This window comes from Salmo trutta, chromosome 23 (genome assembly GCF_901001165.1).
Source record: "Salmo trutta chromosome 23, fSalTru1.1, whole genome shotgun sequence".
NCBI lineage: Eukaryota > Metazoa > Chordata > Actinopteri > Salmoniformes > Salmonidae > Salmo > Salmo trutta.
In genome coordinates, this window is record NC_042979.1 from 11441221 (window position 1) to 11460892 (window position 19672).

The following is a 19672-nucleotide window of genomic DNA, read 5'->3' on the forward strand; positions in this document are numbered from 1 at the left end:
TCAGGCCAGAGTTCAATCTTGGTTTCATCAGACCAGAGAATCTTGTTTCTCATGGTCAGAGTCCTTTAAGTGCCTTTTGGAAAACTCCAAGCGGGCTGTCATGTGCCTTTTACTGAGGAGTGGCTTCCGTCAGGCCACTCTACCATAAAGGCCTGGTTGGTGGAGTGCGGCAGACAAGGTTGTCCTTCTGAAAGGTTCTCCCATCTGCACAGAGGAACACTGGAGCTCCGTCAGAGTGACCATCGGGTTCTTGGTCACCTTTTTATTTTATTTTTATTTCACCTTTATTTAACCAGGTAGGCTTTTTGAGAACAAGTTCTCATTTACAACTGCGACCTGGCCAAGATAAAGCAAAGCAGTGCGACACAAACAACAACACAGAGTTACACATGGAATAAACAAACATACAGTCAATAATACAATAGAGAAAGTCTATATATAGTGTGAGCAAATGAGGTAGGATAAGGGGGTGAGGCAATAAATAGCCCATAGTGGCGAAATTATTACAGTATGGCAAATTAAACACTGGGGTGATAGATGTGCAGAAGATGAGTGTGCAAGTAGCGGTGCTGGGGTGCAAAGGAGCTAAATAAATAAAATAAATAACAATATGGGGATGAGGTAGTTGGATGGGCTATTTACAGATTGGCTATGTACAAGTGCAGTGATCTGTGAGCTGCTCTGACAGCTGGTACTTAAAGCTAGAGAGGGAGATATGAGTCTCCAGCTTCAGTGATTTTTGCAGTTTGTTCCAGTCATTGGCAGCAGAGAACTGTAAGGAAAGGCGGCCGAAGGAGGAATTGGCTTTGGGGATGACCAGTGAAATATACCCGCTGGAGCGAGTGCTGTGGGTGGGTGCTGCTATGGTGACCAGTGAGCTGAGATAAGGCGGGGCTTTACCTAGCAACGACTTATAGATGACCTGGAGCCAGTGGGTTTGGCGACAAATATGAAGCGAGGGCCAGCCAACGAGAGCAAACAGGTCGCAGTGGTGGGTAGTATATGGGGCTTTGGTGAGAAAATGGATGGCACTATGATAGACTACATCCAGTTTGCTGAGTAGAGTGTTGGAGGATATTTTGTAAATGACATCGCCGAAGTCAAGGATCGGTAGGATAGTTAGTTTTACTAGGGTATGTTTGGCAGCATGAGTGAAGGATGCTTTGTTGCGAAATAGGAAGCCGATTCGAGATTTAATTTTGGATTGGAGATGCTTAATGTGAGTCTGGAAGGAGAGTTTACAGTCTAACCAGATACCTAGGTATTTGTAGTTGTCCACATATTCTAAGTCAGAACCATCCAGAGTAGTGATGCTGGACGAGTGGGTAGGTGTGGGCAGTGATCGGTTGAAGAGCATGCATTTAGTTTTGCTTGCATTTAAGAGCAGTTGGAGGCCACGGAATGAGAGTTGTATGACATTGAAGCTTGTCTGGAGGTTAGTTAACACAGTGTCCAAAGAAGGGCCAGAAGTATACAGAATGGTGTCGTCTGCGTAGAGGTGGATCAGAGAATCACCAGCAGCAAGAGCGACATCATTGATGTATACAGAGAAAAGAGTCGGCCCGAATATTGAACCCTGTGGCACCCCCATAGAGACTGCCAGAGGTCCGGACAACAGGACCTCCGATTTCACACATTGAACTCTGTCAGAGAAGTAGTTGGTGAACCAGGCGAGGCAGTCATTTGAGAAACCAAGGCTGTTGAGTCTGCCGATAAGAATGTGGTGATTGACAGAGTCGAAAGCTTTGGCCAGGTCGATGAATACAGCTGCACAGTATTGTCTCTTATCGATGGCGGTTATGATATTGTTTAGAACCTTGAGCGTGGCTGAGGTGCACCCATGACCAGCTCGGAAACCAGATTGCATAGCGGAGAAGGTATGGTGGGATTCGATATGGTCGGTGATCTGTTTGTTAACTTGGCTTTCGAAGATCTTAGAAAGGCAGGGTAGGATAGATATAGGTCTGTAGCAGTTTGGGTCTAGAGTGTATCCCCCTTTGAAGAGGGGGATGACCGCGGCAGCTTTCCAATATTTGGGGATCTCAAAAGATATGAGAGGTTGAACAAGCTAGTAGTAGGGGTTGCAACAATTTCGGCAGATCATTTTAGGAAGAGAGGGTCCAGATTGTCTAGTCCTGCTGATTTGTAGGGGTCCAGATTTTGCAGCTCTTTCAGAACATCAGCTATCTGGATTTGGGCGAAGGAGAAATGGGGGAGGCTTGGGCAAGTTGCAGTGAGGGGTGCAGGGCTGTTGACCAGGGTAGGGGTAGCCAGGTGGAAAGCATGGCCAGCCGTAGAAAAATACTTACTGAAATTCGCAATTATTGCGGATTTATCGGTGGTGAAAGTGTTTCCTAACCTCAGTGCAGTGGGCAGCTGGGAGGAGGTGCTCTTATTCTCCATGGACTTTACAGTGTCCCAGAACATTTTGGAGTTAGTGCTACAGGATGTAAATTTCTGTTTGAAAAGCTAGCCTTAGCTTTCCTAACCGCCTGTTGGTTCCTAACTTCCCTGAAAAGTTGCATATTGCAGGGGCTATTCGATGCTAATGCAGTACACCACAGGATGTTTTTGTGCTGGTCAAGGAAGGGCAGTCAGGTCTGGAGTGAACCAAAGGCTATATCTGTTCCTGGTTCTACATTTTTTGAATGGGGCATGCTTATTTAAGATGTCCAGTTTGGCCGGGCAGCCAGCTCTAGAAGAGTCTTGGTGGTTCCAAACTTCCAAAATCCATTTAAGATTGATGGAGGCACTGTGTTTTTGGGGACCTTCGATGCTGCAGACATTTTTTGGTACCCTTCCCCAGATCTGTGCCTCGACACAATCCTGTCTCAGCGCTCTACAGACAATTCCTTCGACCTCATGGCTTGGTTTTTGCTCTGACATGCACTGTCAACTGTGGGACCTTATATAGACAGGTGTGTGCCTTTCCAAATCATGTACAATCAATTGAATTTACCACAGGTGGACTCCAATCAAGTTGTAGAAACAGCTCAAGGATAATCAATGGAAACAGGATGCACCTGAGCTCATTTTCAAGTCTCATATCAAATGGTGGTAGAAACTCCCCAAATACAGGTCTGCCAAGCTTGTAGTATCATCCCCAAGAAGACTTAATGCAGTAATCGCTGCCAAAGGGGCTTCAAAGTACTGCGTCAAGGGTCTGAATACTTATGTAAATGTAATATTTTTATTTGTAATAAATTTGCAACATTTTCTACATCTAGTTTTGCTATCATTATAAGATATTGTGTGTAGTCGTGGCCAAAAGTTTTGAGAATGACACAAATATTAATTTTCACAGTCTGATGCCTCAGTTTGTATGATGGTAATTTGCATATACTCCAGAATGTTATGAAGAGAGATCAAATGAATTGCAAAGTCCCTCTTTGCCATGCAAATGAACTGAATCCCCCAAAAACATTTCCACTCCATTTCAGCCCTGCCACAAAAGGACCAGCTGACATCATGTCAGTGATTCTCTCGTTACACAGGTGTGAGTGTTGACGAGGACAAGGCTGGAGATCACTCTGTCATGCTGATTGAGTTCGAATAACAGATTGGAAGCATCAAAAGGACAGTGGTGCTTGGAATCATTGTTCTTCCTCTGTCAGCCATGGTTACCTGCAAGGAAACACATGCCGTCATCATTGCTTTGGACAAAAAGGGCTTCACAGGCAAGGATATTGCTGCCAGTAAGATTGCACCTAAATCAACCATTTATCGGATCATCAAGATCTTCAAGGAGAGCAGTTCAATTGTTGTGAAGAAGGCTTCAGGGCGCCCAAGAAAGTCCATCAAGCGCCAGGACTGTCTCCTAAAGTTGATTCAGCTGCGGGATAAGGGCACCAGCAGTACAGAGCTTGCTCAGGAATGGCAGCAGGCAGATGTGAGTGCATCTGTGCACACAGTGAGGCGAAGATTTTTGGAGGATGGCCTGGTGTCAAGAAGGGCAGCAAAGAAGCCACTTCTCTCCAGGAAAAACATCAAGGAGAGACTGATATTCGGCAAAAGGTACAGGGATTGGACTGTTGAGGACTGGGGTAAAGTCATTTTCTCTGATGAATCCCCTTCCGATTGTTTGGGGCATCCGGAAAAAAGCTTGTCCGGAGAAGACAAGGTGAGTGCTACCATCAGTCCTGTGTCATGCCAACAGTAAAGCATTCTGAGACCATTCATGTGTGGTGTTGCTTCTCAGCCAAGGGAGTGGGCTCACTCACAATTTTGCCTAAGAACACAGCCATACATCCTCCGAGAGCAACTTCTCCCAACCATCCGGGAACAGTTTGGTGACGAACAATGCCTTTTCCAGCATGATGGAGCACCTTGCCATAAGGCAAAAGTGATAACTAAGTGGCTCGGGGAACAAAACATCGATATTTTGGGTCCATGGCCAGGAAACTCCCCAGACCTTAATCCCATTGAGAACTTGTGGTCAATCCTCAAGAGGCGGGTGCACAAACAAATACCCACAAATTCTGACAAACTCCAAGCATTGATTATGCAAGAATGGGCTGCCATCAGTCAGGATGTGGCCCAGAAGTTAATTGACAGCATGCCAGGGCAGATTGCAGAGGTCTTGAAAAAGAAGGGTCAACACTGCAAATATTGACTCTTGCATCAGCTTCATGTAATTGTCAATAAAAGCCTTTGACACTTATGAAATGCTTGTAATTATACTTCAGTATTCCATAGTAACATCTGACAAAAATATCTAAAGACACTGAAGCAGCAAACTTTGTGAAAATTTAAATTTGTGTAATTCTCAAAACTTTTGGCCATGACTGTAGACTGATGAGGGAAAAAACAATAATCAATTTTAGAATAAGGCTGTAACTTAACAAAATGAGGAAAAAGTCAAGGGGTCTGAATGCACTGTATATATACACACACATAACAAAAATAGAATTGCAACTGAGTTACAGTTCATAAGGAAATCAGTCAGTTGAAATAAATTCATTCGGCCCTGATCTATGGATTTCCCATGACAGGGCAGCTGATCAGTATTAGTTTTTCCCCACAAAAAGGCTATTACGACAGAAATACTCCTTAGCACCCCCCTTCCCCTGACGACCCTGCAGGTGAAGCTGTATGTGGAGGTCCTGGGCTGAAGTGGTTACAAGTGGTCTGCGGTTGCAAAGCCGGTTGGATGTACTGCCAAATTCTCTAAAACGACATCGGAGACGGCTTACGGTAAAGAAATTAATATTACATTCTCTGGCAACAGCTCCGTTGGACATTCCTGATGTCGGCATGACAACTGCACACCCCCTCAAAACTTGAGACATCCGTGGCAGTATTCTGTGCACATTTTAGAGTGGCTTTTTATTGTCCCCAGCACAAGGTGCACCTGTGTAATGATCATGCTGTTTAATCAGCTTCTTTATATGCCACATCTGTCAAGTGGATGGTTTATCTTGCAGAGAAATACTCACTAACAAATAACATTAATAAGCTTTGTGCATATGGGACGTCCCTGGGATCTTATATTTCAGCTCACGAAAATGTGACCAACACTTTACGTCTTGTTTTTATTTTTTTCATGTAAATAAATCATTGGTGTAGACTCATTTCCAAGTCAATGGATTAAATGGCCAATTCTGCCACTAACCTCATTCATCAACTCCAGCACCAAACCAGTAGCTACACGTGAACAGAGCTTTTCTATGATCTGTGGTTAAAAAGGATTAGGTCCTACAACAATGCTTGTCTGACATCACAGGGTAGGATTAAAAGTACATTTTCATAACCTGCAACAACTTTAGACCAAGGGAGGGTATTTCCTCACACCACACATCACCTTGAATCAGTATTTGAAAATGACTTTTTTAAATTTTCACCTAAAATTACAAACCCAAATCTAACTGCCTGTAGCTCAGGACCTAAATTAAGTATATGTATATTCTTGATACCATTTGAAAGGAAACACTTAAGTTTGTGGAAATGTGAAATGAATGTAGGAGAATATCACACATTGGATCTGGTATAAAATAAAACAAAAAAATACATGCATTTTCTTTTTTGTTGTTGTTCCATCTTTGAAATGCAAGAGTACGCCATTATATCACTTAGGAGTCCAGGCGCAATTTAGATTTTGGCCACTAGACGGCAGCACTGTATATGCAAAGTTTTTAGACTGATCCAATGAACCATTGTATTACTGTTCAAAATGTATCAAGTCTGCCAAAATGTGCTAAATAAGTCAATTGATACATTTAAGTACATAACTTTAGAGAACATACAAATATATGGTAATACATTTAAGTTTACACTCTCAGTAATGTCATAAATGATGGATAATTAGCTTCCCTATAGAAAATACACCATAGCTGGAGATCACGTAGAGGTTAAAATGTTTAAACTTTTGATGTCGTCGAGTAGAAATGTTTAACACATTTTTTCTATTAAACATAAAAACACCTTCCCACTGATAATGTTCTAGAAATAATGACAATGAGGTTGAAATGTCATGTGCACTAATCTGAAATGTAATCCTCAAAGCACATTGTGGTCTAGCACTTCCATTTTTACATAAATCCCTTTGCCCCTCATATGAAAGACAGCATTGGAGTCACAGGTGGCAAGAGCTTGATTTTACAATGTACATACTGATGTGAATAATAGATATCTCTTAAAGCTAGAATATGATCAGTTCGGCGTGTGAGATTTCAATAAGTAACCAAATAACCCATCTCACCTGCAACTTTTTAACAGCATTGCCCTTAGTAATGAATCATGTATCCTATCTATTTGGGTCGTATCAAATCCGAAGCATTTAGATGGATTAAAGCCAACTTTATATGACCAGTAGGGATTTCATAATACTAATGAAGAAGCATGAAAAGACAGAGACATTGCATTTTGGTACGAATGGTTCCATTTAATTTACATTACTCCCGTGCCATGAGTTTCTGCTTCTTCAGCTTCTTCTGAGAAACCTGCAGGACAAAGAAATTGTATTAGACCAACATACACCATACTAATTCTCATAGGGACAGAATGATGTAGACTTAAATGCACATGTGTGGTTGCTCAGCCTCGTTCATATTTATTTTCATGGGTAATCCAAAGGTGTCCTAAGAAAGTCATCATTGCAACCATTTCAAACACACTTATGTGAAAGGTCTGATAAGATTTAACGAGTAATGCCAGAAGGATAGTAAACAATTTCGTTCCAGTCTACAGAGCTCTTGTTCAACAAGAGCTTGTACCTTCTAATCACACTGCTTTTACATGGGAAATATGGGGACAAGTGCATATTTTCAGGAAGATACCAAGCAGTCTTCTGCGAAAGGCGTTGGCATGCATACCTTTTTCTTAGTGGCGACTTCCTCCTCTGGTTTGGGAACGATCTGCTCCTTCTCTGTGAGGATCATCTCAATGTGGCATGGGGAGCTCATGTAGGGGTTGATGCGACCGTGGGCACGGTATGTGCGTCTGCGCATCTTGGGGGCCTTGTTCACCTGGATGTGCTCGATCACCAGGGAGTCTACATCTAGACCCTGTCAGAATAGACAAAGATTAAACCGGTTAGCAAGTCAAATAATCCACATACATGGCCAGTTGTCTGTGGGATACAGTACTTAACCTTGACACTTGTGGGAATTGGCCTATACGTATAGGGCTAAATTTCAATGTTTCTCACAAAAGAAATATGAAAAGTACATGCAAAGTAGCAAGACAGAATGCAGTTTATTAGGCTACAAACGAAATAAGCGATGAACTTCACAAGGTGGTGAAAGTGCACAGTGATTAATGCTCCTTTCCAGGAAATAGAGGTTCCTCTTCTGGAGATATACTCGAGGCGTGGCTGCCTTCTGACAAATTTTTTTTATCATTCTTGTCCATAATAATCTCACGCAGGCCATCCTACCCGCACGTATCTGCGAGCTGTCGGCTAGAGCCTACGTGCCAAGACCAGATTGGGCACAGTCACAATATAACTTTTCTTGTTTTTGACAAAACCATTTCACTTGTATTTATTTCTATGTACACTAGGTCATCACTCACAGCATTTTATCCGCAACAGGTCAATTTGATGGAAACATCTCTGGAGGGAAAATGCAGATATTGTTTTTATGCAGATTTGAGAATATCTGCATAAAAATCTGGCGCCAATTAGATAGGAACCTAGCTTATGAAGTACTTTGATCTATCCTAGCTGTGCCGTTGAACTAGAGCAGGCACACTTGTAGTGGTTTCTTTTGGAACACAACAACGGTCCATTATAAGTCCCAATCTGGGTCAGGTGGGCATGATTTGAAAGCTTGTTCCATTGCCAACATGACTCGCTAAGTAATAAAATACAATTTTACAGTGTTACCCTTTTACAAGGTAATACAGAGAAACTGGTGGGCATACAGTGAATTCGGAAAGTATTGAGACCATCACGAGTTCCAAATGTGTTACATTACAGCCTTATTCTAAAATGGATTAAATTGCCCCCCCCCCAATCTACACACAATACCCCATAATGACAAAGCAAAAACAGGTGACATTTTTGCAAGTTGATTAAAAATAAAACTGGAATATCACATTTAAATTAGCATTCAGACCCTTCACTCAGTACTTTGCTGAAGCACCTTTGGCAGCAATTACAGCCTCGAGTCTTCTTGGGTATGACGCTACAAGCTTGGCACATGTATTTGGGAGTTTCTCCCATTCTTCTCTCAAGCTCTGTCAGGTTGGATGGAGAGCGTTGCTGCACAGCTATTTTCAGGTCTCTCCAGAGATGTTCGGTCGGGTTCAAGCCGGGTTCTGGCTGGGCCAATCAAGGACATTGAGAGACTTGTCCCGAAGCCATTCCTGCATTGTCTTGGCTGTGTGCTTAGGATCATTGTCCTGTTGGAAGGTGAACCTTTGCCCCAGTCTGAGGTCCTGAGTGCTCTGGAGCAGGTTTTCATCAAGGATTTCTGCACTTTGCTCCGTTCATCTTTCCCCCGCAATCCTGACAAGTCTCGCAGTCCTTGCCACTGAAAAATATCCCCACAGCATGATGCTGCCACCATGCTTCACCGTAGGGATAGTACTGGCCAGGTGATGAGTGGTGCCTAGTTTCCTCCAGACGTGACGCTTGACATTTAGGTCAAATAGTTCAATTTTGGTCTGGCCAGTCTACCATAAAGGTCTGATTGGTGGAGTGCTGCAGAAATGGATGTCCTTCTGGAAGGTCCTCCCATCTCCACAGAGGAACTCTGGAGCTCTGTCAGTGACCACCGGGTTCTTGGTCAGCTCCCTTCTCCCCCGATTGGCCAAGCGGACAGCTCTAGGAAGAGTATTGGTGGTTACAAACTTCTTCCATTTAAGAATGATGTAGGCCACTGTTCTTGGGGACCTTCAATGCTGCAGAAATGTTTTGGTACCCTTCCCAAGATCTGTGCCTCGACATAATCCTCAACTGTGGGACCTTATATAGACAGCTGTGCCTTTCCAAATCATGTCCAATCAACTTAATTTACCACAGGTGGACTCCAATCAAGTTGTAGAAACATCAAGGATGATCAATGGAAACAGGATGCACCCAAGCGCTAAAAACCTGTTTTCGCTTTGTCATTATGGGGTATTATGTGTAGATTCATGAGGGGGAAAAAAGCTAATCCATTTTAGAGTAAGGCTGTAACGTAACAAAATGTGGAAAAAGTGAAGGGGTCTGAATACTTCACGAATGCACTGTAGAAAGGAGTCATGCGTGCATTCAGGTGCGTGTGCCGCAGCCAATTTTGTTCATTCTGTTCAAAGACACGTCATCTTTGTAACTTTACAGCTAATAGTGATCATAAACGTTGACACTATATAACATGCGTTTTATGATTTGGACATGTGAAGTGCACATTTGGACATCTGTTTGGCTTCTGACATCAAAGCGGTATTTATTATAATCCTCAACATCTCATCTGTCAAAATACGTAGTCATCTTAGTTTACAGCAATTCCTTCGTTCAAGCTAAATTTGCAAAAGTTCCTCAAACAGCGGGAGGGATGGAGCAACTTGTCATTCGTGGTGCTCAAGTTCAGAACGGCCATCAGTCAAAACCCATACAGCGCTGTGAAGCGCAGAGCCAAAACTCTGACGTGTATTCCACGTCACTGTACAGACAGAACTCTGACATGTATCACACGTCACTACGTTCCAATTTAGGGGCGTATCAGCACACAAATCTAATTCTTTACACTCATACAAGTGTTGAAAATGGCAAAGCTAGAATCCTTAATTGCTACATCAATTTTAGGATGAATAATATGTACTCATTGATTTGGTAAGAAAATAACTTCTAAATGCCTCATGAGCTAAATTCAACTGTTGTACCCCCATCAGAACCCACAATAAGCTTGTTATAGTCCAATGTTTGAAAAAGTATATTAAACAAATACTATAGCCTCAAAACATGGTTGAAACCAACGCTTATATCATAGATGTCAGTGCATGCATTCAAAGCTCTCGCTTCGAATTTGAGAGGGTTAACATTTCAGGCTCATCCCGCAGCTTTTGACCAAAACAATCTTCTCAATGAAGGATTCCAGCTTTAGATAATATTGTTCATACAAGCATCATGGTGGCTCTGATGTCATTTTTCATGCCACGATAAGAGACAGGCCTAACAAAAATACCAACCTTACCTTAAGCTCAGCGTTGCTCTCAGCGTTCTTCAGCATGTGGAGAAGGAACTCTGCACTCTTCTTGGGCCAGCGGCCCTGTGTCCAGTCAAACTGCTTGGCCTGCAGAGGAACAATTGGGTCAGTGGTGTGCATACAAGACTGGGCCAGAATAGGTGCCCTCATTTCTGGTCAACATTGGGGAAAATGTATGTAGACATAAGCGCAAGTGTGTGGTTGCTCAGCCTCGTTCATATTTACTTTCATAGGTAATCCAAAGGTGTCCTAAGAAAGTCATCATTGCAACCATTTCATACAGACATGCATTAAAACCATAAATGTAAGGTCTGATAAGCCAGAAAAATTTTAAGTCATTTTATGCCCCTCTCCAAAGCCCATGTTTAACAAATGTATTATTATTTATTTTTAAGACCCCTTTCATACCTGCTAATCCCAATACTTTTACATGGGAAATATAATAAAGCGTAGACATTGTCAGAAGATAACCAACCAAAGTCCCCTATACACATTTAAATTGAGGCTAGGGTAAATGTAACTGAACTGGCGTTTACCTGGGCACACCTGCTGACACCCCCATTGTAGCGACGGAAGGGAACACACTGGTGCTTGACGGTAACATCCTTCAGGTACTTGGTGGCCTTGCGGATGTGCATGCCTTTGATGGTCTGAGCTGTCTCACGGGTGTTCTGATGGGAAACAAACAAGAAGCATCCATAAACTGTAGTAGCTAGTTATATCAATAACAGATTGTTATAACTGTCTTGATAGGTATGAATGCAAATTGCTCAGTTATTTGTTAGATATTGTCACATTTGATTCCAAAGGTCTCCAAAGTTCTCATCATAGCAAAGCATCATACTTTTCAGAAGCACACATTTATGACTACCAATACATATCAACCAACAGCAACTAACTCCCACACTGATACAACTACAGTAGACAAAATATCTGAAAGCAACTTCTCATGCGAATCAGAAGAGAACACCTTACCTTGAAGTGAACCCGGAGATTAGAGCCCCTCGACTTGCATGCTTCAGAAGAAAATACAGCAATGATCAGCGAGGTCACAAGACAGAAATAACGTTACATGGTGAAAAACCATTTGTGTGTAAATGTGTGGTTGCTCAGCCTCGTTCATATTTATTTTCATGGGTAATCTAAAGGTGTCCTAAGAAAGTCATCATTGCAACCATGGGTAAGTCTGATAAGCTAGCTAGTTAGTTAACCTGCATTAGCGAGGTAATGAATAAAGCCAAGGCAACAATCACACCGGTACTCACACTTAGTCGGGTTCTCAGGGTCGAGCGAGTAGCGGACCATTTTCAGAGATCTGCAAAAGATAAACGGGTTGTTAACTAGCTAACTAAAACTAGTCGGAGAACGTGTTAGTGTGTTGCTTGACTGAGAAACAAGTCAGACATCTTGGAGGATGAGCTACGTGTTAGTTGATCGCTAGCAAACGTTAAACCAGCAACGGTAGGGTAATTACAACACAAGACATCGAGCAAATCACATACGACTACATAACTGGGACTATGTATTTCATCAAGACTCATTCGTAGGGCCGGGGTCGAAATTATGGTCATGGTTTCGTTAGCAATGCTAAAAGTGGCTGGGGAACAAGAAAATCACAAATATGACTTTTGGTGAAAATAGCCACCGATACACATTTGGACGCCGACGTTTCTAAGTAGTGGTTTAAATACATGCAAATTGTACATTTAAGAGTCGGGATGCCATAGATATTAAAGCGATTACATGGATTCTCGGCCGCAGTTATATATCGGCTCACTTACTTTCTAAGGCCGCGGAAGGGAAGAGGTAGGAAGAAGCATTCTGGGAGTGGAAATCGTTGAATGTCGTCTCGCGAGATATTCAGAGATCTTTGAACGGGATTAGGTCTTCTTCTTTGGTGTAATTTCTGACAGGCTTTTATTCCAATAGAAAGAGTTTACCGCCACCTTTTGTATTACAAATATATTGCATTCTCGTTTTGAACAAGCACTGTGAAACGTTTATGTACTAGATGCACTGGCGGACTTAACATTAGGCAGAAGAGGCCTCAAGTTATCAAGGGGCCTCATGAGTTGGGCATAAAAAAAAGAAGTGTCACGGGACTCGTCTGAAGGTAAACCGATACCGGGCTGAAAAATGTATGGAATTGAATAGGGAATTTCGTCGTAAAAATGTATCAAATCAAATCAAAATGTATTGGTCATATACACATGGCTATCAGATGTTAAGGCAAGTGTAGCGAAATGCTTGTGCTTCTAGTTTCGACCATGCAGTAATATCTAACAAGTAATCTAACAATTTCACAACAACTACCTTTTACACACAAGTGTAAAGGAATGAATAAGAATATGTACATAAAAATATATAAATGAGTGATGGCCGAACTGCATAGGCAAGATGCAGTAGATGGTATAGAGTACAGTATATACATATGAGATGAGTAATGTAAGGTATGTAAACATTATATAAAGTGGCATTGTTTAAAGTCACTAGTGATACCATTTACTACATCCATTTATTACATATAGGGGTAATTCCACGATAAAACAACATTCAGAGCTTTCTTATGCTGATTGTATCTCTCAGATATAGGACAGGTACTTCAAAACATACTTCATTTTGTTCCTTCTGTTTTTCCATGTATGAATCTGTTATTCAATGAATTTCTATGGACTAAGGGGTAAGGCCAAATGTTTCATAAAATACATATTTTTTTATATTTACAGGTATTGCTAAAATATCCTTGGTATGAAAATCTTAAAACAATTCCATATGTTACATGCCATGTTGTGTTGCTACCATGTTGTTATCATGTGTTGCTGCCATGCTATGTTGTTGTCTTAGGTCTTTCTTTTTGTAGTATTGTGTTGTCTCTTGTTGTGTTTTGTCCTATATTTTTATTTAATTTATTTAAATGTTTAATCCCAGACCCCGCCCGCGCAGGAGGCCTTTTGACTTTTAGTACGCTGTCATTGTAAATAAGAATTTGTTCTAAACTGACTTGTCTAGTTAAACAAAGGTTCAATAAAATAAAATAGTAGAAAACACAGAGCTAGGCCCTTAGACTCTAAGGGAATACAATACGCATTTCTTTAGTAAAAAGACAGGTGCTGCTGATAATACTGCCATTGTCATCGAGGCAGAGAACATGTATGTGTAGCCCATGTACTTGATGCTGTCAGATACATGGGCTACATACTGTATAGTAAGACAGAGGGACGCTGCTACTTTCCTTTGGATGCTTTCTCCAGTGAGATTGTTTCCGCCACTTTCGAATTGAAGGAAAGTTGGCACGTGCACAATGCACTTGCCAATAATTTTGAATTATTTTGGATGAACGTGCAAGGGTAACTTACTTTTTAAGTGATTTGTTTGACAATCAGATGAAAACATCATGACTGGTTCTGTTCATGGCACATTAAAAGGTAATACATTATTATAGTTAAATTACGTCTTTACTCTCAATCCTCTGCCTGAGCCCTCCAAATCACTAAGTCGCCCCCTGACTAGATGGGCTCAAAGAGCAGGAAAACGATGTTCTCTGACTATTTCAAGTACAGTACCACCATCAACAGAGACATATTATTGTCTCCCACGATTAAATCGGGGAGGGGACTGTGCATCTGTCTCCGTCTGTTAGTGCGTTTGTACATTAGTCACATGTGATATCTCAGACTGCACTGGCCAGATTTTGATGAAACTTGGGTGAATGATGGGTCTTGCCATAGAGATCCAGCATTTACTAAAATACACTGATTGGCCAGATGGTGGTACTATAACAAGATATTTAAAATGATTTGAAAGGTCACGCCCCTCACCCCGTTTGACCTAAAGTCATGAAGTTCAATACATAGCCCCCTCTCCTCACAAGGAACAAAGTTGCCTCAGTAAGCCATAAGGTCCGCCATGATGGATTTTTTATTTTGTAAAAAACACTTAAACGCTACTCTTCTGGCACCAAATAATCGATCTGCACTAAACTTGATTATGTGGCATCTATGGACAAAGGTCTCTCAACACAATATTTTACAGACTAGTACCTAAAACAACATGGCCGCAATTGACCAATAAACATTCCAGTTGGTGTGGTCGGGCACATAAATGCATATAAATCAGTCAAGGATTTTCGTTTTGTCAAAATAATTGGTACACATCTTGCAAACACTGTCAAGACTCAGTACACGAAATAACATTAATATCAACCAGACAGTGGCGCTATAATGGGCACATGTTTATATCGCTTGATCTGTTTGACTCAGAGTGCTGAAATTTGGCACACATTCTCAGGGATATGAGTCTAGCTATCCCACGTGATATATCAAACACCACTAGCCCGATTTTGACGACACTTGGGTGAATGATGCGTCTTGCCAAGGGGCTCCATCACTTAGACAATTACACTGGTTGGCCCAAGGGGGCTGCTGCATCATTCGTGGGGAGACGACAGGTTTACTGTTGCCTTTAAAAATATATATTTTGGTTTCTGTTTTTCAGTCAGAGCAATATAAGCATAAAGGACCAATAGTCTAGTATTTTGATGGGATCATATACTGTAAGTAATTCAATGATTAACCCCCACGATGAAATCGGGGAGGTAGCTGTGCATCTGTCTCCGTTCTTTAGTACGTTTGTACGTTAGTCACGTGATATCTCAGACAGCACCAGGTGGATTTTGATGAAACTGATGCATCTTGCTATAGAGATCTGGCATTTACTCAATTCCACTGATTGGTACAAGGCGGGGGCTACAAGGTGGGGGGCTGCATCATTCGTGGGGGACAACATGCTTCCTGTTGCCTTGTTTTTCATAAGCCACACATTTCTCTAACTACCTTTATATGTATTTAATACAAGATCATGTTCTTGTACTGGAGTTTTTGCAGTGGTGTAAAGTACTTAAGTAAAAATACTTCAAAGTACTATTTTAGTAGTTTTTTTGGGGGTATCTGTACTTTACTTTACTATTTATATTTTTGAGAACTTTTACTTTTAATCCACTACATTCCTAAAGAAAATAATGTACTTTTTACTCCATACATTTTCCCTGACACTCAAAAGTACTTGTTACATTTTGAATGCTGGGGTTCCCGAGTGGTGCAATGGTCTAAGGCACTGCATCTCAGTGCAAGAGGCGCCACCACAGTTCCTGGTTCAAATCCAAGCGGTATCACATCTGGCTGTGATTGGGAGTCCCATAGGGTGGTGCACAATTGGCCCAGCATCGTTTGGGTTTGGCCGGGGTAGGCTGTCATTGTAAATAAGAATTTGTTCTTAACTGACTTGCCTAGTTAAATAAAGGTTAAAATAAAAATGCTTAGCAGGAAAATGGTACAATTCATGCACTTATCAAGAGAACATGCCTCTGATCTGGTGAACTTGCTAAACACAAATGCTTCATGAACATTGTGCTGTCTGGTTAATTTAAGGAATTTGAAATGATTTAGACTTTTACTAGTAGTATTTTACTGGGTGACTTCTACTCGTCATTTTCTATTAAGGAATCTTTTACTCAAGTATGACAATTGAGTACCTTTTCCACCACTGAGTTTTTGGGACCACTCATCTCCACCTCAAATGATTAGGTGTGCTGCTGAGGTCTGTTTTATCACTGGAGGGGCTAATCATTCAAATGTCTGTAGGAGTCTCTGATTTTGTGCTGCTGCTACCTTGGCAAACAGTCAACATTGGACCAGCTGTAACGTAAGTAACTGATATATAAGAGAGCTCCTTTGTATCAGAAAGTGCAGTGAACTAGTCTGTGAAATTCAGATTGTAAAATAGATGGTCTATGCAGCATGTTATATTTTTTCCCTTGATTCTAGACTGTCTCGATCACCTATATGAGTTCAGCGCATATGTTGTTGTTGTGTGGAATACCTCACCTTAACAGCACAATATCCTGTATCTCATCCTCTCTTCTCTTGTTGCCCTAGCTAGAACAGTATTGATCTCTGACCTGATCAGTCTGCAGTGGAGGTGCCCCCTCTAAGTAGATCTAATGTAGATTATAGATTAGGAGGTTCAAAAATGGCAGGTCATCTTTTTTTTTTTTACTCTAGTCAATCTAATCGGTGTAATATCCTTGCGTTCTGTCCTGGACTGGGAGTCCAGGTCAGGAACGTGACCTCAGCTAATTAAACTGGGAGTCCAGGTCAGGAACGTCACCTCGGCTAATTAAACTGGGAGTGTGTAGTTGGCCGAGGTGAGAGTGGTCATTCAATATAATATAATCCGTTTAGTAGACGGTTTTATTCGAAACGACAGTCGTGCGCATACACTTGAAAACATTGGGTCGTCCTGGGAACTGAACCCACCTTCATGGCGTTGCAACAAAGCGCCCATGTTCTACTGCTAGAGCAGTTTTACTAAGAGAGAGCGTACAGAGACTCCACTCCTGACTTTAGTCAATCAAACATGTGATATACACAGTGCTGGGAGACCGTTTGCTGCCGTCAGTCATGACTAATTGGCCTCTATGTAAAGTCATTTAAACACAGCGACCAATGGCAAAGTATCTTTCCCATAAAGATGTATAATCAGTATTAGTGTGTAGAGAAAGACAAATGAAAAAGACAACGTGGTCATATTTAAACCAGTAGTTGGTTTATTTTGTATTTGGTGTTTTTTTTCATGTTGTGGTGAGACAGTTTGACCTGCTACTTATAAAATTGTATGTAGCCTATACTCTCACAATGGCTAAGTGAGCCATGCACAACATTGCACTGCAAATAATGTTGAAAGAGGGTGGTAACAACTTGTCAATATACAAAAATAAAGATATTATATACAAAAGTTAAACTTTTTTCTTGCGTGTTTTAAACGTATTGCAGCATCTCCCCCATACCAGTGAAAACCATCTTGAAATAAATTCCTCTATTTCAACATAACCAAAGATAGTGTTATGAAGACTTCAAACTCAATACCTACAGACATCTTTTTCTGTTTCCTTTAGAGAACATGATCATCTTTTATTTACACACAATGATCATTTTTGAACGAGTCTAAAGTGAAACTGAGTACTTTTCTTACTAAAGCTGAAATGGCAAAAATCACAAATACATCACACCATAGTCAGGATATGCTACAATGAAACAAGTCCAGCTGAAGTGGAATTTCCTTGGCATAAAACAGTCCACTGACTTCACATAATATGTCATTCCAGCATTTACTTCATACGATACATCTGCCCCTTTGCAAGCTAAAGCAAAGGTTAAGGTCCGTACATGGGTAACGTGTGTTGTGTTCTTTAAGAGTAGGTGGTGTTCATGTGTTTGGCTATACAAAAGACTGTATTTGGTTGACAGACACAGAAACAGACAGGCGGATAGACCCCACAACTGTCGGTCATAGCATGATATAGGAGGTTCAGTCAGTTCTCTTTCCTATGTTCTTCAAATCACAGCCTTTACACGTGGACAGGAAAATGAGCATAAAAGGGGAAATTAGAATGGGGTAGCAGTCCAGCCAAGAGGTTTCCAACATTTCATGATGCCACTAAGTAGTAAAGAGAGATATCCATCCAAGTCTTTGCCCCCTCATCTCTCGATTGTTTAATTGATAGCGTGGATAGATGTTGATATGGTGGATTTCCTGTGTTTCGTCTTGGTTAGGCTGTAGGCAGAGGTTTGTCATAGATCTGGAGGGCAGCGTGGAGTAAGACAGTTGGAAAAGACACTGCTTGTTGATGAGTCTTAAAAATCGACCAAGGTGAAGGTCCTGTAATAATGGTATTTGTCATCATAGTGAGGCAGTGTAAGAACAGTTGGATAACCTGCAAATTAAAAAAAAGACAAAGAATATAACATACTCTTACTTATATACTTTGCGATATGTAGTACAGCTTCACTATCATCAATGCCATCAGGAATATTCAATTACAGGTTAGATGTCCATTTACACAGTATATAGAAGCTTCTAAGCGTCTAACCCTCTAGGTACCAACCTATGACCCTTTCTGGAAGATACTTACAGTTATAAGCTCTACTGCATCCAGCTGACGGTGCATATCTCTGTGACCTTGCATGGCTGTGTCCAGTCTGGCTGCTTCCTGGGTGGGTTGAGGGGATTCAGAGGGAGAGCTGGGGTGTGGGGTTCAGACTCAGGTGTGCAGCAGGTGTTGGCTAGAGAGTCGGGCGTGAGGGTACAGTCAGACAGGACAGTAGAGGCCAGGCCGCAGTGCTCATTTGAGACAGGGGCTGACCACAGTGGGCGTAGGTGGGTAAACCAGCGCCACGTCGACCCGCTCCAAACCATTCTTTGGGCAGATTATCTCAGTCAGCCCCTCAGGGCGCGGCTGGCTAAGAAGCTCACCTAAGAAAGAGCAAGACAGGGGGAGAGTTAGTTTAAAAATAATACTCAAATTATCCAACCGACAGAGATTATTTATCCAATGATATCAGGATATAGTGGATTTTGTACAGCATCCAAAATGAATGTTTTGCCAAGATTTGAGCTGAAACAAAATAATTCTTTATTTGTCCACTAGATGGCAATTTCACTGCATTACCACTGATTGCCAGAGCCTGCTACAGAGACAAATAACTGCATGTTCATTTCCCTTGAGACCTCTGGAGTGGAGGGCTCCAACAGGCTTTGTTTAATAGCTGCAGATCCCCTCATATTCAAAGGGTGTGTCCTCGTCAGCAAAATCACAAGGTACTGGCAGTGTGTTGGGGAATGTATGTTAGTGAGAGAAAGAGCTGGTGCGTGTATGCCTGCGTGTGTTTGAATATGCGCGTGCATGTGAACGTGCACGGGTGTTTATCACCACATGTTCTGTAACCAAGGCCGTTTCCTGACTATCAGCACAGAACAGGCTGTACGTCACATGTTATGTCCTAATTATGGGAAAAACAAAAAACGCCCCATTTGTCTCACTAACAGGCCATCTTGCAGGCCTTTAACCACTGTGTTGTGTGATCGTGAATGTACAGAAAAACATGCCTGAACTTCGTTCTCTATCCAGGACCACTTCATATCTAACGAGCAATATGTAAAACAGGCTTCAGGCTGTTGGTAGATTTACACATCATCTTCTAGAAAAC

At 41.6% G+C, this 19672-nt stretch overlaps 2 protein-coding genes and 3 non-coding genes across 5 annotated transcripts in view; all 5 read right to left on the reverse strand.

Moving 5' to 3' along the window:
• Positions 1-6774: 6774 nt before the first annotated feature.
• Positions 6775-12490, reverse strand: LOC115159336 (60S ribosomal protein L17). The gene is made up of 7 exons (XM_029708927.1): positions 12410-12490; positions 11894-11943; positions 11604-11644; positions 11165-11299; positions 10617-10715; positions 7311-7502; positions 6775-6938 (listed from the first exon to the last, which is right to left on the reverse strand). The coding sequence occupies exons 2-7, from the start codon at positions 11931-11933 to the stop codon at positions 6891-6893; spliced, it is 555 nt and encodes a 184-aa protein (XP_029564787.1). The 5' UTR covers positions 11934-11943; positions 12410-12490; the 3' UTR covers positions 6775-6890.
• Positions 7028-7097, reverse strand: LOC115160314 (small nucleolar RNA SNORD58). The gene has a single exon (XR_003869069.1). It is a non-coding gene; the product is annotated as a small nucleolar RNA SNORD58 (small nucleolar RNA).
• Positions 10829-10898, reverse strand: LOC115160315 (small nucleolar RNA SNORD58). The gene has a single exon (XR_003869070.1). It is a non-coding gene; the product is annotated as a small nucleolar RNA SNORD58 (small nucleolar RNA).
• Positions 11733-11802, reverse strand: LOC115160316 (small nucleolar RNA SNORD58). The gene has a single exon (XR_003869071.1). It is a non-coding gene; the product is annotated as a small nucleolar RNA SNORD58 (small nucleolar RNA).
• A 4719-nt stretch (positions 12491-17209) lies between the features above and the next one.
• The window catches only part of LOC115159338 (malignant fibrous histiocytoma-amplified sequence 1 homolog), a 33091-nt gene continuing 30628 nt past the window's right edge, over positions 17210-19672 (reverse strand). Inside the window, exons 2-3 of the mRNA XM_029708928.1 lie at positions 18598-18938; positions 17210-18399 (exon numbers count right to left, since the gene is read on the reverse strand). Of these exons, the coding sequence (XP_029564788.1) occupies positions 18808-18938 (131 nt within the window). The 3' untranslated portion in view covers positions 17210-18399; positions 18598-18807. The remainder of the gene's footprint in view (positions 18400-18597; positions 18939-19672) is intronic.